Source organism: Trichosurus vulpecula, chromosome 8 (assembly GCF_011100635.1).
Source record: "Trichosurus vulpecula isolate mTriVul1 chromosome 8, mTriVul1.pri, whole genome shotgun sequence".
In the NCBI taxonomy this organism is placed as follows: Eukaryota; Metazoa; Chordata; class Mammalia; order Diprotodontia; family Phalangeridae; genus Trichosurus; species Trichosurus vulpecula.
The window spans coordinates 175,811,303-175,834,664 of record NC_050580.1 but is presented as its reverse complement, the minus strand read 5'-3'; the positions used below and the strand labels follow the sequence as shown (position 1 = coordinate 175,834,664).

The window sequence follows — 23,362 nt, the reverse complement described above, 5'->3', positions numbered from 1 at the left end:
ACTTGTTAGGTTTTTCAGATGACACAAAGCAGGGAGAATTAGCTAACACATTAGGTCCAAAAAGATCTCGACAGACCAAAATATGTATCAATCTAGGATGAAATTTAATAGAAACAAATATAAAGTTTCATATTTGAGTCCAAAACATCAATTAAAAATATATGATGGGGTGGATTGTGGTTAGACTCCAGTATATATAAAAAAAATAAGGGCAATTTATTTGCTTTTATTTTGAACTTAAAACTCATTAAATAAAACATGCATTTCCACATACATGGTAGAACAGAAAAAGACTACTGCATCTAAAATTGCAGATCTGTATTATATATAGCTTGCTTTTCAAGTAATAATAATAGCTAGCCTACTATGTGCCAGGCACTGTACTTCTACAAACATTATCTCATTTGATTCTCACCACAACCCTGTCAGGTAAGTGTTGTTATTGAGGAAACTGAGGCAAATGAGGTTAAGTGACTTGCAGGAGGTCACACAGTTATGTTTCTGAAGCTGGAGTATATGCAATACCATATAATAACTTCAGTTCTCGATGCTGTCGTGCTTATCTGGGCTTCTTCCTGGCCTTCCCTCTGTTTACTTCTCTGCATTAAAGAAAAAGCCTCAATGATCTTCCTTCCTTCCTTTCTTCTTTCCTCCTTCCCTTCTTCTTTCTTTTTCTTTCTTTTTTCCTTCTTTCCTCCTTCCCTCCTTCCCTTCTTTCTTTTTCTTTCTTTTGTCCTTCTTTCCTCCTTCCCTTCTTTCTTTCTTTCTCTCTCTCTCTCCCTTCCTTTTTTCCTTCCTTCCTTTCTTTCTTCTTCCTACCCTCTTTCTACCCAATGGGGGGGAACCCCAAAGCAAAACCCTTTTAACAAATATGCATAGTCAAACAAATCTCCACATTGGCTTTATCTGAAAATGTATGGGTTTTTTTTTTTTTTTGCATCTTGAGCTCTATTACATCTATATACTATAATTTGTCTAGCCATTCTGCAAAAGATGAGTACCCCCTTAGTTTCCAGTTCTTTGTTATTACAAAAGTGTTGTTATAAATAATTTTCATACGTATGGGTCCTGTAGAGTTCTGGACATGGAGTAAAAAAGATCATAGTTCTAATGCTGCCTCAGGCACTTACTAGCTAGCTGTGTGACTCTGGGCAAGGGAATTTAACCTTTCTCAATCTCACTTCTCATCTCTAAAATGGGGCTAATAATGGCACCTACCTCACAGAGTAGTTGTGAGAGCTAAAAAAAAAAAGATAGCATATGGTACAAACAAATGCTCACCATTATTAAGATTATTTACCCTTTCTTTAATTGCCTTTGGGGGCATAGGCCTATTGCAATGTAGCTGGGTCAAAGGGTATGCACAGTTTCATGAGATAAAGGAATTTTAGTAGATTGCAAACTCAAAACAAGTTAATAATGCAAGACCTGCATAATTAGAGAAGCAAAGATGTCAGAACACAGGTGATAGTTATGCTGTACAGGCCCTAATCAGAACACATCTGGACTATTATGCTCAGTTCTGAGCATGTCATTTTGGGAAGTAGAGTCAAAGGGCATCCAGGAGATGATCTGGTTTGTGAGAAACGCTATGAAATGAGGATTGGGTTAAGGAATTGGGAACATTTAGCCCACAGGAGAGAAGACTTAGGAGGGAAATAACTGTTTAAATATTTGGAGAGCTGTCATGTGGAAGAGAGATTTAACTTAGTTCCAGAGGGCAGAACTAGGGGTAATAGGTAGAAGTTATAGAGAAGCATGTTTTGACTCACCATAAGGAATGACTTCCTCTAAGAGCCAAACAAAAAGTGACCGGGAGGCCTTGGGAGCTACTAGGTTCCCCCTCAATAGAGGTCTTTAAGTAAAGACTGGATGGTCACTTCTCAGAGAGATGTTCTTCTCCAGAACAGATTGGATATGATAGGCTCCAACTTGGAGGATCTACAATCTGTAGCTGGAAAAAATAATTTAGAAAGTTTAGGTATCATCCAGCCTGAGACTAGATAACTGTATTTTATCCAAGTTTCTAATTATCTGACCCTGGTATATTATTTTTGGATTTTTATATAATCTTTTGCTTTATAAAGAAGCCCTAGAAAACGTACTTTTGTGGCATGGAGTGTGTGATAGAATATGGTTAGTGTTTCGAGAATTTTAGGACTCTTGCAACCACTGCCCAAATAAATCAGCATAGGATACAGTCCAGTAAATTGCAGTTCATTTATTCACTCAGGAGTGTGACACACACAATCAATAGGTGGTGGATATTTGTCTCATAACTCTGCAGATGACTTCTGTATGTCATGTATATATATTTATACATATATATGTAGGTATCTATATTGAGAGAGAAAGTATATAGATACATAAATACGTATGTGTATATATATGTGTGTATACATGTGCATATGTATGTGTGTATATATGTATATATATATATATGTTTATATGTGTGTATACCTAATGTGTGTGTATGTACATGCACACACATATCCTGCTAAGGTTTGTGGCCCAGAGAGTGTGACACTCTCAGGGGGCAAAATAGAAGAGATGTGTTTCTTACAAAGCAGTTTTGAGTAAGATCCAGTAGGGCTGTAAGTAGGATTGTTTGTTGTAGAGGACCAATGACATCAGGGAGGTGATGCCATGACACATGCAATGTGAATTGGATTTAAGTGAGGGAGGGCTGTGCAGTCCCCAGCCTCTCCTTCAGAGCCATCTGGGTCCAGTGGCCAGATAATAGATCAGGACAGCTGGAGATGGCCCAGGATGCAGTGGGGGACCTTGGCCTTTTCAAGCTAAGGTCTTTAACAGGTATAGATAGGAAAAGATACTTATAAGGATGCTTAAATTGTTACAAAGGAAAGAATGTGTCCTTCAGCATAGCTACTTAGAGCAGACAAAAGAAAACAGTACCTTCTTTATCAGTCAGTTAGTTGCTTAACAATTGTTAAGCTCTGATAAGCTTTATTGGATAGGCCTAAAGTGATTAGGGGTTATTTTGGATAGGTGATGAGGGGAAAGGAGGTGCCAGAGGAGATAATGTCAAAGAGGTATCAGTAATAGCAAATATAGAACAAAATGGAGTCAGTTATGTTCTCCCCCAAATCCACTTTCAACAGTAGTAAGGAAACAGGGGTCAATGCCAGAGTCAGGCATGCAGTTACAGTGATGCCGTTGTATCACCGGGAAAATGGCACAATTAGCCATTGGGTAGGACAATTACCTGAATCGAGGGAGGCAAGGACCAAGGTCAGGAAGCTCATTGGCTTACTAGAGTTTAAATATCAGTAAAGGTTTAGACGACAGTGTGGATTCTAGGTTTTCCCATTTTTCTGTGTCCCCTGACGGACTATAAGAAATTACCTTTTCCATGGGAAATCCCATTATACCTGGGCAGAACAAAGGCAAACACCTGTTCAACCTGTGTAACTGTATTCTGTTAATTTGTTACTTGTTCCCAGAATGGTCCAACCTCACCCAACTTTGTACTACCCTCATTTGTCTCTGTTGGCATGACTCTGCTTTGATTTTCCCCCCTTGGTAGCTGCAAGAATAAAGAATGCCATGGCTAACTGAAAAAAAAAATAAAGGAACAATCCACTAATCCTTCAACAATGGTGAAAGATGACAGCTTGGCACCGAGAGCAGGGTCTTCTGGTTAGGTGGAAAAGAGCTGGAATTATAATTTAGAGGCAGAAGGGCTCTTAGAAACCATCAACTTGCAACCATCTTGTTTTCAAAGATGAAGGTCCAGAAAATTTTAGTAACCAAGGTTACAGACATTGCAAATAAGAGAGCGAGGTATGGACCCAGATCTCCTTACTCCAAATCAAGGCTCTTCACATACAGCCTTACTGACAATCCTTATTAATCCTTATTAAGCACCTACTACCTACAAAACTCTGTAAAGACCCTGTAAAGATCCCTTCCCTCCTACGCGGGCTACCATCCTTGGGTCACCTTTCCAGTTAAGTATAAGACCTTGTTTTAGCTCTTCCCAAAACTATTTGGGAAGACAACAGATTCATCCACGGGGAGGGGGGGAAAACAAGATAGCTTATATCGAAGTGTTGCACACACTATTTGAGAATGACCCTATATAAAAACGTGCTTCTTCATCAGATGAAGTCTAGCCAGAATTCAAGAGATGACTGAGATGAATCTAGTGACCAATTTTCCCCTTCCACCCAATTTTTCCTTCAAATTGTAACTCATACTTATTGGCTAAAAGGAGACTTAAAAACCAAAGGTTAAGTCTTTAAAATCTTCCCTCCTCTCCCAGATCCTCCATCTCTGTGGCCATAGGGAATGATAGCCGGCTGTTGAGCAGTCCCAGTCTTTTTGTGTTTTCAGGAATCTGGTGGGATGGTGTAGGTCCTGTTACCCTTTAACTTCCTGTTTGTTCTCCTGACCCAGAGGTTCCCTAAAGTCTAAGCCATCCTGCTCCTAAAATCAGTATTAACCCTTTTCTCTCAGGAAAGGAGTTGCTGGAGCCCTGTAGCTTGTGAGGTGCCAGAAGGTAAAGGGGGCAGGGTTGCCTGGAAGTGGAATTGGCAAATTCTCGCAGATTTCAGAGGAATGGGCCTTGCAAATACTCCCACCTCTAGATCCTTGAACCTCACCACCGCCCCTATCCTCCTTTACTAAAGTCGTTTGGAAGGAAATTAACTTTGACCCCTGAATTCTGGAACCTAGCCCAAAGCTTAAAACTTAATTCGGTAGTAGCCAGGGACCCCCTTTCCTCTCCATCTCCTCCTCCCTTTCCCCTCCTCCACTTGCTTCACAGATTCCTGCAACGCTGGGGAAAGGAGAAAAGTTTATTTTGTTCTCCAGGAGCCTGAGGAGCGAAGGCTGGGGACCTGGAGTGGTAGAGGGTGGGCGGCGGAGGGGAGGGCGTAGGGGCGGGGTTGAGCTTGGAGCCGGTCCCACCCCCAGCCCCAGCCCCAGGGAGAAAGAAAGTGCAGCTTGAGCGGGGGAGCTTAGCTAGTCGGGGTCTCGGGCCCTGGGAGGGCGGGATCCGGCGCCGCGGCTGGTGGGTCGAGTAGGAACTGGGTTGCTGGGGCCCTGGGACAATTCTGGGGCGGGGAGGTGGGGGGGGGGGGGGCAAAGGCAGAGCCGGGGACTGAGACCAGAGCCCTGGGAGGGCGGGATCCGAACCCACGGTTGGTGTGTCGCGAAGGAAGAGGGGCTGCTGGGGCCTCAGGGGAGCGCTGAGCGAGGCAGGAGCAGGGACAGGGACTGGTACCGGAGCCCTGGGCAGGAGGGATCCATATTCACAATTAGTGGCTCCTGGAGGAAGCGGGGCTGCAGGGGCCGAGGAAGAGCACTATGCGGGGCAGGGGCCGGGCAGCGACTGGGACAGGAGCAGGGGCTCTGGCGAGAAGGAGCAGTTAGGGAGTTGAGGGGTTTGGGGAGTTGTGCGCGGCAGAAGGGGCAACGTGTCACCTTCCTCCGCCCGCCTCCGACCCCCAGGCCGGGTTGTCTCTCTCTCCTAGGGTCGGCCGTGCAGCCATGCGGGGCCGAGAGCCCCCAGGACGCTTCACGGTGCCGGCGGAGGCGGAGGACTCGGTGCTGGAGCTCCGGCCCCATGTGGAGCGCATCTTTAGGGTGCAGCTGAGTGTCCTCGGGGAGCCCGAACCCGGGTCCCAGAGCATTTGGTTGCAGCTGGAGGGCCCCCAGGAGAATGTGGGCAGAGCCAAGGTAAACGCCTCGCCCCTCCTCTCAGCCTTTCTATTCCCCCCTCTCGCTTACAAATCCCCTTCCCAACCCAGATCCCCTCTTTGTGCATGAGGGATGATTTCAAACTCCTGAGTTAGCGGGAGACTCCAAGGAATTGTCCAGTTCATTCTCCAATCTGATTTGGATGGCTCCTCCTCTTAAGTCTGGCAGAGGCCCTCCAGCTAGTGTATCTTTCTTAGTTCTCTCAAAGACCGACCGACCCCTCAGCCTCCCTCTTTCCTGCCCCACCCTCCTCACTTGCGTGTGCCCTCACACGTCCATCCCCTCCCCTCCTGAAATGTGAGAACTAGACAGGCTATAACATTGTGTGTGTATGACTTAGGGATAGGCCTGTCCTTTGAGCCAGAATTTGGGGGTGTCTGACCCCCGAGGCACCTTAAACCTTGTTCTTATGGCACCAGCCTATGAGTTGAGCCATACTTTTCTGTGATCTGTGCCCCTTGGCCTCTGCTTTCAAAGCCAAGCTGAAAGTCTGTTTCCATGTGACCCAGGGCTCAACCGAGTCCCGTTTTCTAAGTTTTAACACTTAGACTCAGAATTCGAACTGGAAGGGACCTTAGGAATTATTTAACTCAATCCCTTGGTTTCTTGTAACACGAGAACATGACTTAGCCAACAGCACCTTAGATTGAGGGATAAGGAGGAAATTGAGGTGCAGAGGACTTGTTTTTTGCCAAAGAAATACAGTAAGTAGCACAGTTAGAGCTAGAACCCAGGTCTCCTGACTCCCAATCTGTTTTTAAACTTTACCACACCACATTGCTATTCCTGTCTGTTGGGGGCTAAAGGAATAAGAATACATTGGGGGGGGTGGTAAAGAGGAAAAGAGCTCTAGAAGGCTCCTGTAGAGTTGTGGGGTGGGCGTGGATTGGGGAGGAAACCGTAGGCTGCCAGGATGAAAGAGTCTCCTGTCTGTAGCTGGAAGTTTGACAGACCAGGTCACAGTGAGCCTCTTTTTTGGTTCTGGCTGACTTTCCCCATAAGTCTCCCCTTGGACTCAGCTTGTAGGCTCTACCCACTCCTCTTGGTCCCCACCTTATAACCATCCCCCTCAATCATTACTGAAGCTTCTCTCTTTCACTGAGGTTGCTGTCTCCTTCCTTTTATCTTCTAGATTGAAAATGCTACTCAGTCCTTCTCTGTTGCTCCTCTTTCTTCCTCTCTGCCGAACTGTTTCTCCCCCTCCCCCCTTTCCCAGCTGTGTCTCTACCAAACTGTCCAAATGGGCCCTAGGCCATGGGGTGGAGGAGGCCTAGCTACACAGCAGCTGGCTTTGGATTTTCAGCTAGGCCTGTTTAACCACCTCACTTTTCTGAGTTTTCCAGGCATTCAGGGATGACTACATACAATGCAAAGAGAGACGGCAGTGTCTTACTGGCTGAGGGGACTGAGATAGTTATACAGGAGTTCTCTAATGATAAATTCCGTTGGGGGGGGTATATTTTAAGGAGTGGGTCCTTTCGGCCCTCTTATTTTCATGAATGTGGTGAAATGAACTAACGACCTTTTCTGGGAGTGCCTCCCGTGTCCCCAAGTAATTGTTCACATTTTTATAACATTCTGTGCTTTACAAAGTGCTCTGAATACTACCTTTTCACAATAAGCCTTTGAGGTAACCAGTACAAAGAAATGTTATCGCTGTTTTACAGATGAAGAAACATGCTGGGAACAAGCTTATTTAATTAGTAGTTTTTAAGAAACACTGTTTTATTGATGTTCTTTTTTTGTTACATTGTTGTCACTTTTCTTCTCCTTCAAAGACCCTCTCTCCACCTCAGTAGGACCATATTTTGTAATAAACACGTACAGTTAAACAAAACATTGACCAGTGCTGAAAATATATGCTTTATTTTACACCTATAGTCTAGTCTCTCTATGTTGAGAAGTGGGAGGCCTTCTCACTGTCCTTTGAGCTAATGATTACTTACTATATTGATCACAGTTCTGTAGTTTTTCAGTACTGTTTTCTTTAACACCGTCACAGTCATTGTACAAGTTGTTCTCCTGGTTCTGCTTACTTTGTTCTATATCGGTTCATTGGAGTCTTCTCAAGGCTTCCTGAATTCTTTATATTCATAGGTTCTCAGGATGCAACAGTGTTAGCATTGGAAGCTACGAGTTTTCAGAGCTGAGGCTTGAATGGGAAGGCTGGGTCTGTGAGTGGTCACTACACTTCCAGCCTGGGCAGCAGAGGGGGACTTAGTCTCCATAAATTTTTTAAATAGATTTATAAGGTACTCCCAGGGTACTATCGAGCGCTCCCCTCCCCTCTTCTGCCCTGAGATCTTTCCTTCTAAATAACATTCCATTGCTTTTGTTTCTATAGGGCAGTGCCTCTCTCCTACAGGCCATGTCTAACATAACATCCTATCTACCTTCCCTTCCCATTCTTCTTGGAAGTTCCTAGGAGGCTGTATTACCACTTCCTGGGAAGTTAACTCCCTAGGGCCCTTTATTCTTTCAATTCTGCCCTTCTCTCACACACAATCTATTGACAAGTGTTCCTAGTGCACCTACTATGTGCCAGGTATTCTCATAAATTCTAGGGACACAATTAAAAAGAATTAAACACACATTTGTACACCGGTTTTCATGTTTGTGAATATCCATGACCCATTGGGAAGCCTGGGATTATAAGAGGTTTAAACTAGAGAAATGGGAAAGACAAGGGATTTTGACAATATCTTCTATTCTCTCTTATTGAAAAGAGCAGGCAAAGAGAATTTATCCCAGCTGCAACATTGGAGATGAGGATGTGGGCCAGTGTTAGAAAAAGCACTGACCTGAAAGTCACCAGGCCTGGGTCTTGGACTCGGCTTGGAGGTATTGGCAGAGTGCTGATACCACTGCTGCTACTCCTCCTCCTCTTCCTTCTCCTCCTCCTCCTCCCCCCACACTTACTATTTACTGCTATTACCTGGGATATATGGGTTTAGAAAACATTTCCTATATGCTATCTCATTTGGTGCTCACAACAACCTGGTGACATACATGCTGTTATAATTTCCATTTTATAGATCAGGAAATTGAGACTGAAAGAGGTTAAATAAATTGCCAGAGTCACACAGAAAGCAAATACCTGAGACTGGGGTTTGGACTCAGCTCTTCATTATTTCAAGTCCAGAGCTTTAACTGCAGTTATCACCTAACTGCTTGTGATCTCAGGCAAGTCAAACACCTCTTTGCACCTCCGGTTCTTTATCTGTAAAACCAAGGGTTTGGACTAGAGAGATGACATAACATCCAATGACCTAAAGTGAATAAATTTCCCAAGTATAATGTTGGCGATCCTGTTGAACCTATTTAAAAATTAGTTTTTTAAATTCACAATTAATTTAAAAGCTAAACATTTAAAAATCTTTTAATATAGAGTGACAGAATTGAACATTCTCTGTTTATAACACAATGTGTGTGTGTGTGTGTGTGTGTGTGTGTGGCTATAACTATAGCTATATAGCTGTAGCTATATATACATGCTCAGTGTTCCTAGGGAAGGGGAGGGTTGAGTTAGTCAGAGAGGTCAGTGGGAATAAAATGAATGGGGGAGAAAAAGACTAAGAATAGGAAGCTAAGTCTGAGAAGGTAGCTTTCAAGTTCAGAAGACCATGAAAGGTCAGATGAGTTACAGGGTCATGTACTCATATATGTATATTCTTGTTAGATTTTCTGGTTTTTTACAAGAAAATCTCTTTCTAAATCTCTAGGGGATCTCTAAATTGTATTGCTGTACTGAGATTCTTAAAAGAATGAATACATTACTCAAAATTTTATTTCTGGGCAGCAGGGATGGCCTAGCCTCTCTGTAGTGAATTAATGAACAAAAAGAACTCATTACTTTTCCCCCCTTCAGGGGAAAGCTTGGAAAACAGATTATTTCCCCATCCTTTTCCTCTCCCAAGTCCCTGGGTCTTTTTGTTGTGTTTTGTTTTTGTTACTCTTGCTTTGCTTATTTTGGTGGGTGGCTTGCGAGCAGAAGCTGGTGTTCTGGAGCAGATGATTGTGAGGAAGGTATTTTGTAACCTTCGGCAAGCTTTAGCAATAGGAGTTATGTGTTCTAATACTTCTAGTAGGTTGGGGTGGTGATGTTTTTATTTTTAAAAAATGTTAAAATTAATCTTATTCATTTGTCACAGAGCTATCTGTTATAACAAAGATTTCAAAAGAAAGAAGGAAAAAAGGCAACTCAGCAAAACTAATCAATACATCAACTGAGTCTTGAAATAATATGCAATATTCTGCATCCATAGGCTTCCATCTTTGTCAAGAAGAGAGGGAGACATACTTTTTCATCTCCTCTTTGAGACTCGGTTAAACCGTAGCTCTACATTGTTCACTTTTAGTTTTTTAAATGTCTGTTTCCATTGTTGGAATAATAGTAGTCTTTCCCCCACTGGTTCTGTTTACTTTACTTTGCATCAGTTCCCATGAGTCTTTTCTGTATTCATCACATTCCTTTTTTTTAAACAACATAGTAACATTCCATTACATTCACATGCTTCAATTTATTTAGACATGCTCCATTGGTGGGCATCTACTTTGTTTCCAATTCTTTGCTACTGGTAAATAAGTGCTTTTGAAAATATTTTAATGGATGGCTATGTTGTTTTTAATCTTTTTGTCCCAGACTGTTGCATGGTGACTAAAAATTACTTGAATTGAATTGGATTAAGATATTCAAAGTAGGGAGAGACAGACTGTGAAGAATACAACTCAACTCTCTAGTTGCCTTTTCAGCCAAAGGGGAATCATGGGACTAGCAGAAGGCTGGTGGAGGGATGAAGAGAGAGGTGGAAGGACACCAAAAGTAAATTTCCCTATCATCTTGGTCTGGAGGAGGGAATTGCCTCTTGACTAGTGCAGAGATAGCAGAGGGAAACTGGGATTAGACTCTTATGAGCATCAGGTTATATGGTAGCAGTGAATGACTTATGACTCCATCAATGAATTTAATAATTTAATTCAACAAACACATATTAAGCAACTGATGTGCATAGAGCCCTGTGCTAGGTTATAGGGGAGAAATAAAACTTAGATCCAATATTGTCCTCACCTTATGGAGTTCTCGTAGGGGAATATGACATATGCTATTATCTGTAATACCACGTCAGTTTGTCAGAGAGGTATAAATAAAGTGCTATATATCGTTGAAAGGTGTGGAGCAAATCAGGTCATTACCAATTGGATTGCTTCATGGAGAGAGGGATTGCTTTTAATTTGGGCATTAAAGAGTGGCTTGGGAATTCAGTACACTGAGGTGAGAGAGAGCAACGTCACAAGTATAGGGAATAGGATGAGCGAAGGCAAAGAGGTGAGAAAGTCTGGAGCTTTGCTTGGTGAATGGTGAGTAGTCCATTTTGGCTGGATACAAAAGGGGAGATTGTGTGATATAAGGATAGAAAAAGGTAGGTTAGTTAAATTAGAGAGGGCCTTAAATGACAGTCTGAAGAGTTTAAACCTAGGTAATAGAGAGCCATTGAAGGCTAGTCTCTCTCCTGTATTCTAGTCCTGAATTCTTACTGGACACCTTCATTTTGGTATCGTACTGAAAGGCATTTCAAACTCAATAAAATTAACATCCCTCTTCTAAACTTCCCTATTTCTTTTGAAGGTACCACCATCATTTCAGTCACCAGATTCTTAACCTTGGAGTCACCCTTGATGCTTTCCTTCTTGCCCACCCTCCTTAACCATATCCACACAATTGCCAAGTCTGGCCAATTCTACCTTCCCAGTATCTCTGGCATCCTTTTCCTTCTCTGCATTCCATGGTCTTTACCTAGTTCATTCAGGCTTTCCTTACTTTTCTCATGGACTAATTAAATCACCTTCTAATTCTCTCTGTTTCTAGTCTTTCCCCTCCCATCTGTCTTTCACATAGCTACTGAACTGATAAATTTAGCTAGGTGGTATAGCATGTAGGCTGCTGGGCCTGGAGTCAGGAGGATCTGAGTTCAAATCCAGCCTCAGTTCATCAGCTATAAAAATGGGGATCATGATAGCATCTGCTTCACAGGCATGTTGTAAGGATCATGTGAGATGATATCTGTAAAGCTCTTAACCTGATGCCTGGAACCTAGTAGATACTTAATATGTGTTTATTTCCTTCTCCTTAAAATATCAGGCTTATCATGTCAGCCCCTTCTCCCCTGAAATTTTAGAATCATAGGATGATAGCTTTAGAACTGGAAGAGACTTTAGACATCACTGAGTATGCTCCTCTCATTTTATAGATGAAAAACTGAATCCAAGGAGGATTAAATGACTTGCCCAGGGTTATTCAGTGCATGTCTAAGGGAAGATTTGAACTCAAGTCTTCTTGCTTCCAAGTTCAATGTTCTATCCACTTCACCAAAGTTGCCTCTCAGCAGTGGCTCCTTATTACTTCTAAGCTAAAATACAGACTTTTCAGTCTAGTCTGGCTTCCACTCACCTTGCTAATCTTGTTTCACATTATTCCCTTTCATGGACTTTCCATTCTTGTCAAACTGGCTTGCTGATCAATGAAATATACATGACATTGTATTTTCTGTCACTGTCCCTGTGCACAAGTGGTTCTCCACACTTGGAATGTCTTTCCTCATCCCTTCTACCCTTAGAATCTCGAATTCTTTCAATACATAACTCAGGTGCCCTCTCCTGCTTGAAGCCTTTCCTTTTCTCTCCAGTTGTTAGTATTTTCTTTCTCTTGAGATAACTTATGTATAACTTTATACATGCTTAGTGTTGACTGTGCTGTATCTTCTGTATCTCCCCAATGGATATAAGCTCCTTGAAGGCAAGCACTTCTTCATTTTTGTCTTTGTAGATCCTGCTTGTAGCCCAGGGCCTTGCAAATCAATGTTGACTTAAATTGAAAGGTTTTAAACAGAGGAGTGATAGGACCAGATCTTTGCATGAGAAAGATTAGTCTGGTTAGTGGGATGGAGACCTTGGAGGCTCATTAGGAGGCTATTGACAAGCAGACCTTATAGTGGGGTAGTAGCAGTAGAACTAGAGAAGAGGGGAGCCCTGATGCAATAAACTTTTCAAAAGTTGACCCAAAGAACTTGGTAATTGGATATGATAGAAGATAAGAAATGAAAGAGTCAAAGACAACACTCTCTCTTCTCCACCCCAAACATGGGAGACTATGTTTATGGTGATTCCAATGAAAAATTAGTGAAGGCACAAGAGAGGACAGATTTAAGGAGAAAGATGATAAGCTCAGTTTTAAGATATGTTGAATTTGATGTCCTAGTCAGACATTCAGGCTGATATGTCTTGTAGGCAATTGGTGTACCAGTCTGGTAGGCCTAGAAAGGCAGTATGAAGCCAGATTGTTAAAGGCTTTAAATGTCAAATGAGTTCTGATGATCTAATTTTACTCTAGATATAAGAGAGTCATTGAAAGTTCTTGAGCAGGGATGTGACATGGTAAGATTTGTACTTTAGGAAGATTACTTTGACAGTAATACGGGAAGAGAGAGAGACAGGAAGCAGGGAGACCAGTTAGGAGGCTGGTGTAGTAGTCCAAGTGAGAAATGAGGTGTCAGACTAGGGTGGTAGCTCCACTGAAGTATTGTGAAGATGGAGGTTACTTCTATTATTGATATTATGCCTCTGTTAATACAGCCCAAGACTGCATTAGTTTTTTGACTGATGAATCACATAGTTGACTCATATTCAACTTATGGTCGCTACAAATACTATCTCTTGATTACCTTGATTCTTTTTTTGGGGGGCGGGCAATCAGGGTTAAGTGACTTGCTCAGGGTCGTACAGCTAGTAAGTGTCTGATGCTGAATTTGAACTCAGGTCCTCCTGACTCCAGGGCTGGTGCTTTATTCACTGTACCACCTAGTTGCCCTGATTACCTGAATTCTTCTCTACCCTCACAATCTCTACATTGTACTTGTGCAGTTGACTGTGTTTAAAATTCAAGCATTGAACTTTACATTTGCCCTTTAAAAATGTTCTCGTTCTATATTTGGCCCATTGTTGTAGCCCATCAAGGTGCTGGATCCCAACTTTAGTACAATTTGTTAGCTATCTCTCATCCGCAAATTTGTTAAGTATGCTATTTATTTCTTTATCAAAGTCATTGATAAAAATACTGACTAGCTCAGGGCTAACAACATATCTGGAGTACTCTGCATGAGACCCCCCTCCCCTCTAGATGGGCAGAATTAATTTAGTCACTATTCCTTGGGACCTGTCATTCAATCAGTTTACAAATCCAAGTTTTGCTTAAAATGTGGTACCTAGAAATGTACATGATACTCCGGGTGAGGTCTAACAAGGGTCAAACACAATAAGAGCATAACCACCCTCCCTCTAAACATTAAATCTCTCTAAGTAGCCTAAGGTCATATTTACTTTTTAAACTGCCAGACTTTGGGGCTATATTGATTTTGTAAGTCTACTAAAATTCTTGGGTCTTTTTCATACCTATTTGACCATATGTCTCCCACTCTGCACTTGGGTAATTGATTTTTTGCACCCACATCTAAGATTTTATGTTTATCCTTTTTACATCTAATCTTATTAGATCTAGTCAGTTATTCTAACTTTATGGTGTCTTTTTAGAACCTGATTCTGCCATCTAGTGTGTTAGCTAACCCATCTAACTTTATAACATTGGCACATTTGGTAGGCACATGTCTTTATTCAAGTTACTGATAAGACTGTTTAATAGAATAAAGACAAAGACAGAGACTTCTGGCACTCCACTGGAGACATCTCTTCATGTTGACATCAATTTACTAAGCATTATCTTTGAGTCCAGTCATTCAAACAATTCTCAAATCTACTGTCCTATTAGGTCACATATTTCCCTCTTGTCCTTGGGATTTTGATGAAAGAGTTTATCATGTTTCACTAAAATACATTATAGCTCCATTGTTCCCCTGATCAAGCAACTCTATCAGGAAAAAAAAGGATGTAGCATTAGTTTAGCCTGTTATCAAGAAACCCATGCTGGCCGTTAGTGATTGCAGCTTCCCTTTCTAAACGTTCATGAGCCATTCTTCTAATAAGACAGTCTAGACATTTGCTGGGAATCCAAGTCTATCTCACTGTCTGATAATTTGGAGAATCCACTTTCTTTCCTTGTTTTGGAAATCAGTTTCCAGTCCTGTGGAACCTTTCCCATTTTCCATTGTTTTTGAAAAATCACTGATAGAAGTTTAGCAATCGCATTCTTTCTGTACCTTAGACCAGAGGTGTCAAACATAGCCCAAACCAGATTAAAATATAATTGGAAAATATTTAACAAAATAAACAAAACTACAGTGGAATGTAGGTAATATTAATGTGTGGTTTTCTAAGTCAATATGAGGCCAAGGATCCTTATATACGGTTTCTATTTGAGTTTGACACTGCTGTCTGAGACTAGATCTCTTTTTTTAATCTATTTTTTAAAATTTATGGAATAAAACAAGCATTTCCATAACATAGTATAATAAAAAAGATGATTGTATATGAAATTGAAAATCTATTATGTACAACTTGCTATTCTTTTTAAATATATAATAATGTTATGTACATTTTTTCCTTCCTTGCTCTTTACCCCGCCCTAGAGATGGCTACCATTAGACAAAAATAAGTGTATATATATGTAAAATTATTCTATATATACTTCTATTTATGTTCTTTCTCTGGATGCAGATCGCATCTTTCTTTGTATATTCTTTATTTTAAATTTGTATATTTATAATAGCCAAAATTACTTATTTGCTCAAAGTTGTTCTTAAAACAATATTGCTGTTACTGTATATAATGTTCTCTTGGTTCTGCTCATTTTGCTCTTCATTATTTCATGTAAGTCTTTCCATGCCTTTCTAGGGTCATTGAGCTCATCATTTCTTATAGCATTGTAGTATTCCATCACAACCATACACCACAACTTGTTTAGCCATTCCCCAATTGATGGATATCCCAGCAATTTCCAGTTTTTTGCCACCACAAAGAGAGCTGCTACAAACATACCATTTGCATTTAAAGTTATAATAACTATTTGTGAATTTCTCTCCATCTTATTTTTACTCACTATTTTCTTTCTCATATAATCCTGAATGAAAAAAAAATAGACATCTGACAAACTGAAAGATTTTCAGGTATTTGTAATAAAAAGACCAGAACTCAATGGGAAATTAGATATAATTAGATATAAAAGATCCAGAAGGCATATAAGGAAAACATTAAAAACTAATTTTAAGGCACTCATTAAGGTCAAACTATTTACTTATATATTTGAAAATGTTCTCCATATTCTTAACACTATCATCATTAATTACTAATGTAGTTTGAAAGAAAGGTTGGGGCTGAGTTGTGTATGATGGGGCTGATTCTAAAAAACAAAATTGGGTGAGAAGAAGGTAAAAAGGGAGCAATTATATTGTAAAAATGGGGCAAGAAAGGAAGAACTAATACAGAGGAGGGGAGGGCTGATAATGTTAGATCTCTTCTAAATGACTTTTGTGAGAACACATAGGTGCTCTTGGACTGTCTTTTTACTTATCTTGGATCACTTAATTTCTCTGACCTCCAGTTTACTCATCTATATGATGTGGGAAATGTGCATTTGTGGGTGTAATAAGGCGGTGCCGTGTTGTGACATATATGTGCGAAATGAGTATAAAAGACGTATAATAGTTTCAAAGATGTGAAGTTTGGAAGGGACATTGGAGGCCATCTAGTTTGATCCCTTTTGAAACAATTGTTTTATTTTTTAATTAAAACAATTTTTGCTCCCTCTCATTCTTCCCACCATTTAATTCAAAACAAAACAAAACAATAAATAAAATCCTAGTAACAAATAGGCATAGATAGAACAAGTATCTACACTAGCTGTGTCCAAACAATAGAGGGTGTCCCAGAAGTCTTAGAGCAGCTCAGAGCTGCTTTAATAGCTTAAAGCTCCTGCTCTGACTTTTGCAACACTCTTTGTAGATTTCATTCTACACTCTGAGTCCATTGCCTCTCTGTTATGTTAGGAGGTGGATAGCCCCGGTTCATCGTCAATCCGAAATCCTTTATTTTATAGCTGAAGAATCTGAAGTTTGAGTGTTTATGTGGCTTCAGCCCAAGGTCACACGGCCAGTAATTGTCAGAGGTGGGATATAAATCCTACTTTTCTGACTCCAGAGACAGGAGTGTCTCCGCTACAGTATACTGCAGGCAGATGGATGGTGCAGAGGACAAAACACTGGATCCGGAGTTGAGAAGGTCTTGAAATCAAATCTGACCTCAGACACTTGCTAGCTGTGTTACCCTTTGCAAGTCACTTATGCTTTTTAGCTTCAGTTTCCTACTCTATAAAATGGGGGTAATAATAGAGCCTATTTCCTACAGTTGTAGTGAAGATCAAATGAGATATCTGTAAAGCAGTTTATAAACCTTAAAGTGCCATATAAATCCTAGTTATTATTATTTTTATACTGTCTTTGTCATTGAGGATCTATGTGACTGGAAAAGGAGGTGGGCTTTTTTTAAAAAATTGTATTCTATTTTTTCAATCAGCAAAAATCTGCCTTCTCTTCCTCCCTTGCAAATCCTTCTTTTTCTCCTCCCCTACACTGAAAACTGAGAAAAAAAAAACCTTTATTGCAAACATGTATAGCCAAGCAAAACAAATTTCTGCATTTGCCATGTCCAAAAAGAATAGATGTCTCAAAACTTGGTGCTCTCCGCCCTTTACCTCTCTACCAGGAGAAGGCAACAAGGAGGCAGACCTTTGGTGTAGGAGAAATGAGAGGCAATGGGTGGACAGTCCAGATAAGACATCAGCAGTCCCAAGATGACCATACCGCAAGGGAAAGGTCTCCAGTGTGTTGGATGGGAGGATTTATGGAAAAACATGGACAAGAATTTTATAGGCTAAATCCTGGGGGGGTTTTGGTCTATCTTGGTGGAAGGAATTTTTATAATGATGAATTCCTTATAGTATCAATACATTGGAGTATCAGCATTTGTTGTATTTCTATGAAGTAAATAGTTTTATGAAGATCCAATGAGACACACTTTTTAACATGCAACGTGGAATATTACATGGAGAGTTGGCCTTGGAGTTAGGAAGACCTGAGTTCATAACCCACCTCTGACACGTACTGACTGTGTGTCCTTGGGAAGGTATTTAATCTTTCAGTGCCCTCAGACTCTGAGACTAGGCACTGTAGGGTGTCAGTGGAGTTTCTTCATTAGAAATTCCTTATGCCAGCAAAATCACAGGGCTGCGTTCAAATCTGGCCTTAGACACTTACTAGCTTTGTGACCCTGGGCAAGTCACTTAACCCTGTTTGCCTCAGTTTCCTCATCTGTAAGTGCTACATAAATTTGAGCTGATGTTGTCATTGTCACCATCACCATCATTACCATCATCATCATCATCACCACCACCACCATCATCATCATCATCCATGTTTATCAGTATGAGAAGTGGATAGTTGATAGAAGACTGGCTTCTGAGTCAAGAAGCCCAGGGTTCAAGTTTTGACGCAGCCTGGCTTTGTGAATCTAGGCAGGTCCCTTAGCCACTCAGTGACTTAGGGCAACTCTTAGAATATAAATTGCAGAGCAGGTGGCAGTCTACATTGGTAGAGGGAGTTTCTTCACTAGAAGTTCCCTGCAAGAATCCACACTCCTCCCCCTCCTCCCCCCAAACTCACCTAAGCTGGGTGTTTTAGAGTTGGAGTCAGGAAAGACCTGGATTCAAATCCTGTCTTCAGTACTCAGTGCTTTTGTGTCCTTAAGCAGTTACTTAACTTCTGAGCTAAAGTTTTCTCATCTGTGAAGGAGCAGGGGATGATATCTGTAGCATCTCACCTCACAGGCAGTTGGGAAGCTCCTATACAGCCAACAGGGGCAGCTAGGGGCTGTAATGAATAGAGTGCCGGCCCTGGCATTAGGAAGAGTCATCTTCCTGAGTTCAGATCTGACCTTAGACACTTACTACCTGTGTGACCCTGGGCAAGTCACTTAACCCTGTTTGCCTCAGTTTCCTCATCTGTAAAATGAGTTAGAGAAGGAAATGGCAAACCACTCCAGTGTCTTCGCCAAGAAAAACTGAAACAACCAAATGACATACATCCTAGGCGACTGCAGACTAACATACCATATAAAGTCAACTATTTTCAGTTTTATTATGAGTCCTGAGAAGCAGAATTTCTTAATGGTTAGAGAAGGGAATAATCATTATAGAGTTCCTATTATGTACCACACACTGTGCTAAGCACTTTTATAAATATTACTTCATTTGATCCTCACAGCAACTTTGTGAAATAGATGCTATTATGATCCCTATTTTATAGTCGAACAGAAGTTTGCCTCAGGATCACACAGCTAGTAAGTATCTGAAGTCAGATTTGAACTCAGGTCTTCCTGACTTTGGGGCTAGTGCTTCCCTCACTGTGCCACTGTCTTAGTCTTAGAGACCTGTGCTCAAGTCCTGTCTCTGATATGTACTGACTTTATAATTCTGGGCCGATCACTTAATCTCTCAGTGCTCCAAGGAACTCTCTGAAACTATAAACAGGCAAGCCTGTGCTGATTTGAATTGGGAGAGGGAATTTCCCCTCTGGGATTTCTCAATGCCCATGAAACGAGAGGTCTGATGAAACAATTAAGAATGAATCCTGCTCTCTTACCAGAATGTCGGCCAGTAGGTGGGGAATATTTTGGTTGCAGCAGCTCATAAGGATGGTTAAGAGGTAGAGGAATTGTTATCTATGTTGGTAGAGGGTGTATCCATTTAATGAAATTGGGAGTCTTATAAGGTGTTAAAGCAAATTGGAGTCCCCAAAACCGTATTTTGTTGTTGCTGTTTAGTCATGTCCAACCTTTTGTGACCTCATGGACCATACCATTCATGGGGTTTTCTTGGCAAAGATACTGGAGTGGTTTGTTATTTCCTTCTCTGGTGGATTAAGGCAAACAGAGGTTAAATGACTTGCCCAGGGTCATGCAGCTAGCAAGTGTCTGAGCACAGATTTGAAGTCAGTTCTTCCTGACTCCAGGCACAGTACTCTATCTACAGGGCTATCTAGGTGCTATAAATTATGTATAAAGATGTATGTGATCAGCAAACACAAATGGCCTAAGGCATAAAGACTGGTTTGGGTGGGTCCTAGGCAGAAGTCTTCATAATTATGATATTAATAGCCAGCATTTACATGTTACTTTAAGGTATGCCAGAATGCTATTTATAACCAAGAAGATAATGTCATTGTAAATACTTGTCCAATTAAAGTGATTTTTTTCAGTCCATCAATAAAATTTACTGAATGCCATCTGCATACGAAAGTATAAAAGCAACAACAGTAATAACGCTATATACATATGTACACATACATATATACACGTGTGTACATATATACCTATACATATCTACATATGTACACGTACACACATGTATCCATATACACACATATGATTTATAAGGTCCTCTCCTAGGTACTGTTGAGCCACCTGAAGCCTGTCCTCCTAAATGGGGGCATCAAATGCTTTGTGGATTGTAACCCAATCCAATCGAATTCAAGTCAATTCAATCTAACGAGCATTTATGAAGCTTCCATTGATACCAGAAACAGGTTTTGAAATCGCTCTAGTGTCCTTCCTGGTCAATAAATCACATAGCCGTAGACTTATGGAATTTTAGAATTGAAGTGACCATAAAGACTGTAGCAAACTACAGGTACAAGGGTCTGGAGGAAACTAGAAAGGCAAATTTGAGTAACTGGAAGGCTCTGTATGATGATACAATACCAATATTCTAATAGGAAAAGAAGAACCTAGTCCCTTCAGAACCTCAGTGTCTTCAAAGGGTATTAAGAGAATTAAATTGGAGAAACAGATGTCTTGGGGATGGATTGGTTCTGTTCTGAGGGCTTTAAGAGGAACAAGGGAAGGAAGGGTAAATGAAAGAGTACACTACTTGCTAATTCTCATAATTGGGATGCCTGAGAGGAATATATGAATGTGGAAGAAGGGGTGGGCGAGTGGGCATTAGAAGAAACCCCACTTATCAGAAACAAAGGAAGGTTGAATACCCACACACATAGACACACACACATACAGAATTTGGTGTAGAAATACATTACACTCAACAGGGAAACAAGTGGGAATGGCCAAGGGGGAGAGGGGTGTTAAGAGGAAGGACAGTAATGGGAGAGGGGGAATAGTCACAAGCAAAGCCAATTTCCTTATCCTGAAGGGGGTATTAAAAAAGGAAAAAAGGAAAAGTGAAGAAATAGAGTCTAAGGTGATGCTTTAGATCACCTCTTAGACAATTGAGAAATGTCTAAAAATTTTTATATGAATATAGTGGAATATTGTGCTGTAATAATTCATAAAAGAGCAGATTTTAGAGAATCCTGAATAGTATGAACTGATACAGACTGAAATAAGCAATTTATACAAGGAAAACAACATTGTAAAGAGGAACAGCTTTGAAAGATTTGATAACCCTGACCAAAGAACTGAGCACATGTTTCCAGAGAATATATGACGAAGCATGTTACCTATCTCCTGAGAGAGAGGCGGTATGGACATGGTCACTATATGGATTTATTTTGCAATTAAGTGGCTCAGTAGAGATAGTGCACTGGACATGGAGTCATGAAGACCTGAGTTCAAATGTGGCCTCATACACATCACTGCGTGACCCTGGGCAAGTCACTGCTCTTAGCCTCAGTTTCCTCATTTGTAAAATGAGGATAATAACTGCATTAACCTCCCAGGGCTGTTGTGAGGATAAACTGAGATGATATTTGTAAGCCATTTTGCAAACCTTAACGTGCAACGGAAATGGGAGCTATCAGCATCGTTATTACTTTCCTCTTGTACTGCATATTGGGGCAGCTAGGTGGCGCAATGGCAAGAGTGCCAGACTGAAGACACACAGTCTCATCTTCCTGAGTTCAAATCTAGCCTCAGACTCTTACTATTCATGTGACCCTGGGCAAGTCACTTAACCCTGATTGCCTCAGTTTCCTCATCTGTAAAATGAGCTGGAAAAAGAAATGGGCAAACCACTCCAGTATCTTTGCCAAGAAAACCCCGAATGGGGGCCACAAAGAGTTGGATGTGATTGAAATGACTGAACAGCAACAGAAGTCTTTCCCACTCTACCGCCCTGCCTCCTCATAATGGCTCTTTATCATGTTACAAAGTTAGATGGAGTGAACTCTGTGAACATTAGAAGGCTTGGAACAGCTAGAAGATAAAGGGTGCTCTATTCTGGGTAGAGCTGCACTGGGCTTTCCCCTTTGAGGAAGTAGGAATGGTCAAGATTCCAGGAGGATTATATCTTCTCTACAATCTCTGGATTGTATACCTCAAGCCAGACTTATCTGCTCCTACAGCAAATACACTAACTGCATGGCAGGTTAGGACTCGCCTGTTTTTTGGTTGTTTGTCCCCAGGTAGCTCGTGCTGTACAAGCTACTCTGAAAACAACGCTGAGCCGTATTAATGAGAAATCAATGAGACAGGAACCGATTCCAATTTATAAGATAAGAGACATTTTATAAAAACAATTTACAGCTCCAGAAGTCACTACGCTTTGATCCAGAAATATCACTACAAGGCATATGCCTCGAAGAGATCAAGGAAAGGAAAAAGACCCATCTACACAAAAATATCTATAGAAGTTCTTTTCATCGTAGCCCCAAACTGAAAACCAAGGGGGAGGGGTGTGTACACCTTTTGGGAAACGGGTAAACAAATCATGGCTTGTGAAAGTAATGTAATGTTGCTCCATAAGAAATAATGAGTTGGCCAGTTTTAGAGAAAACTGAGAAGACCTTATTAATTGATGTAGGGTAAAGTAAGTAGAGCCGGAAGAATAGTGTATTAAATGACAACAGCATTATAAAGAAAAACAGCTTCGAAAGGCTTTAGAAATCTGATCAGTGCAATAACAAGCTGCAGGTCTAGCAGACTGGAGGTTAGGCACGCTGCCCACCTTCTGGCAGAGGTGATGGAATTAAAAAGGTGACTGAGACATCCGGTTTTGTAAATGGCCAATGAAGAAATTTGCTTTGCATGTAGTACATGTTTTCTATGAGGTTTTTCTCCTTCCTTCATTCAGTTACGGGCAGTGGGGGAATGGGAGGCAGAAAAAGTAAGTGCTTGTTAATTGGGAGAGAGAGAGAGAGAGAGAGAGAGAGAGAGAGAGCACACTCAGGAAAAGAATGGTAACTTGACATAAAACTGTAGCATCTTAGACCTCAAAAGGACCTTAGAGCTGATCTGATATGATTGTGGATCAGGAAACTGAGACTCAGAAGGGGGAAAGGATTTGCCCATGGTCACACACCTAGTTGGTGACAGAAGTGGGCTTAGAGAACTTGGGTCTCTAAGCTTGGGTACCAGAGAAGAGTTGAGGAGATACACGTCTTTCCCCATTTTGCAAGGAGGACAAGAGTGTTTATAGATTGTGTGGTTGTAGAGCCCCAGGAATTTTCACTGGCTGTTCCCCATGCCTACAGTGTTCTCCCTCTTTATTCTAGGCATGGGAGACTGTTACCTACTAACCTTTCTGGCTTCTTTTAAGTTCCAGCAAAGATTCCATCTTCTTCAGGAAGCTTTCTCCAACCCTTCTTAATTCAAGTTCCTTCCATCTGATAATTTCTTCCTATTTATC

General features: G+C 41.1%; 1 protein-coding gene across 1 annotated transcript in view; it reads left to right on the top strand.

Annotated features, from left to right (window-relative positions):
• The first annotated feature begins 4,957 nt into the window (after positions 1–4,957).
• The window catches only part of NYNRIN (NYN domain and retroviral integrase containing), a 40,078-nt gene continuing 21,673 nt past the window's right edge, over positions 4,958–23,362 (top strand). The window contains exons 1-2 of the mRNA XM_036735293.1: positions 4,958–5,035; positions 5,499–5,703. Coding sequence (XP_036591188.1) covers positions 5,515–5,703 — 189 coding nt within the window. The 5' untranslated portion in view covers positions 4,958–5,035; positions 5,499–5,514. The remainder of the gene's footprint in view (positions 5,036–5,498; positions 5,704–23,362) is intronic.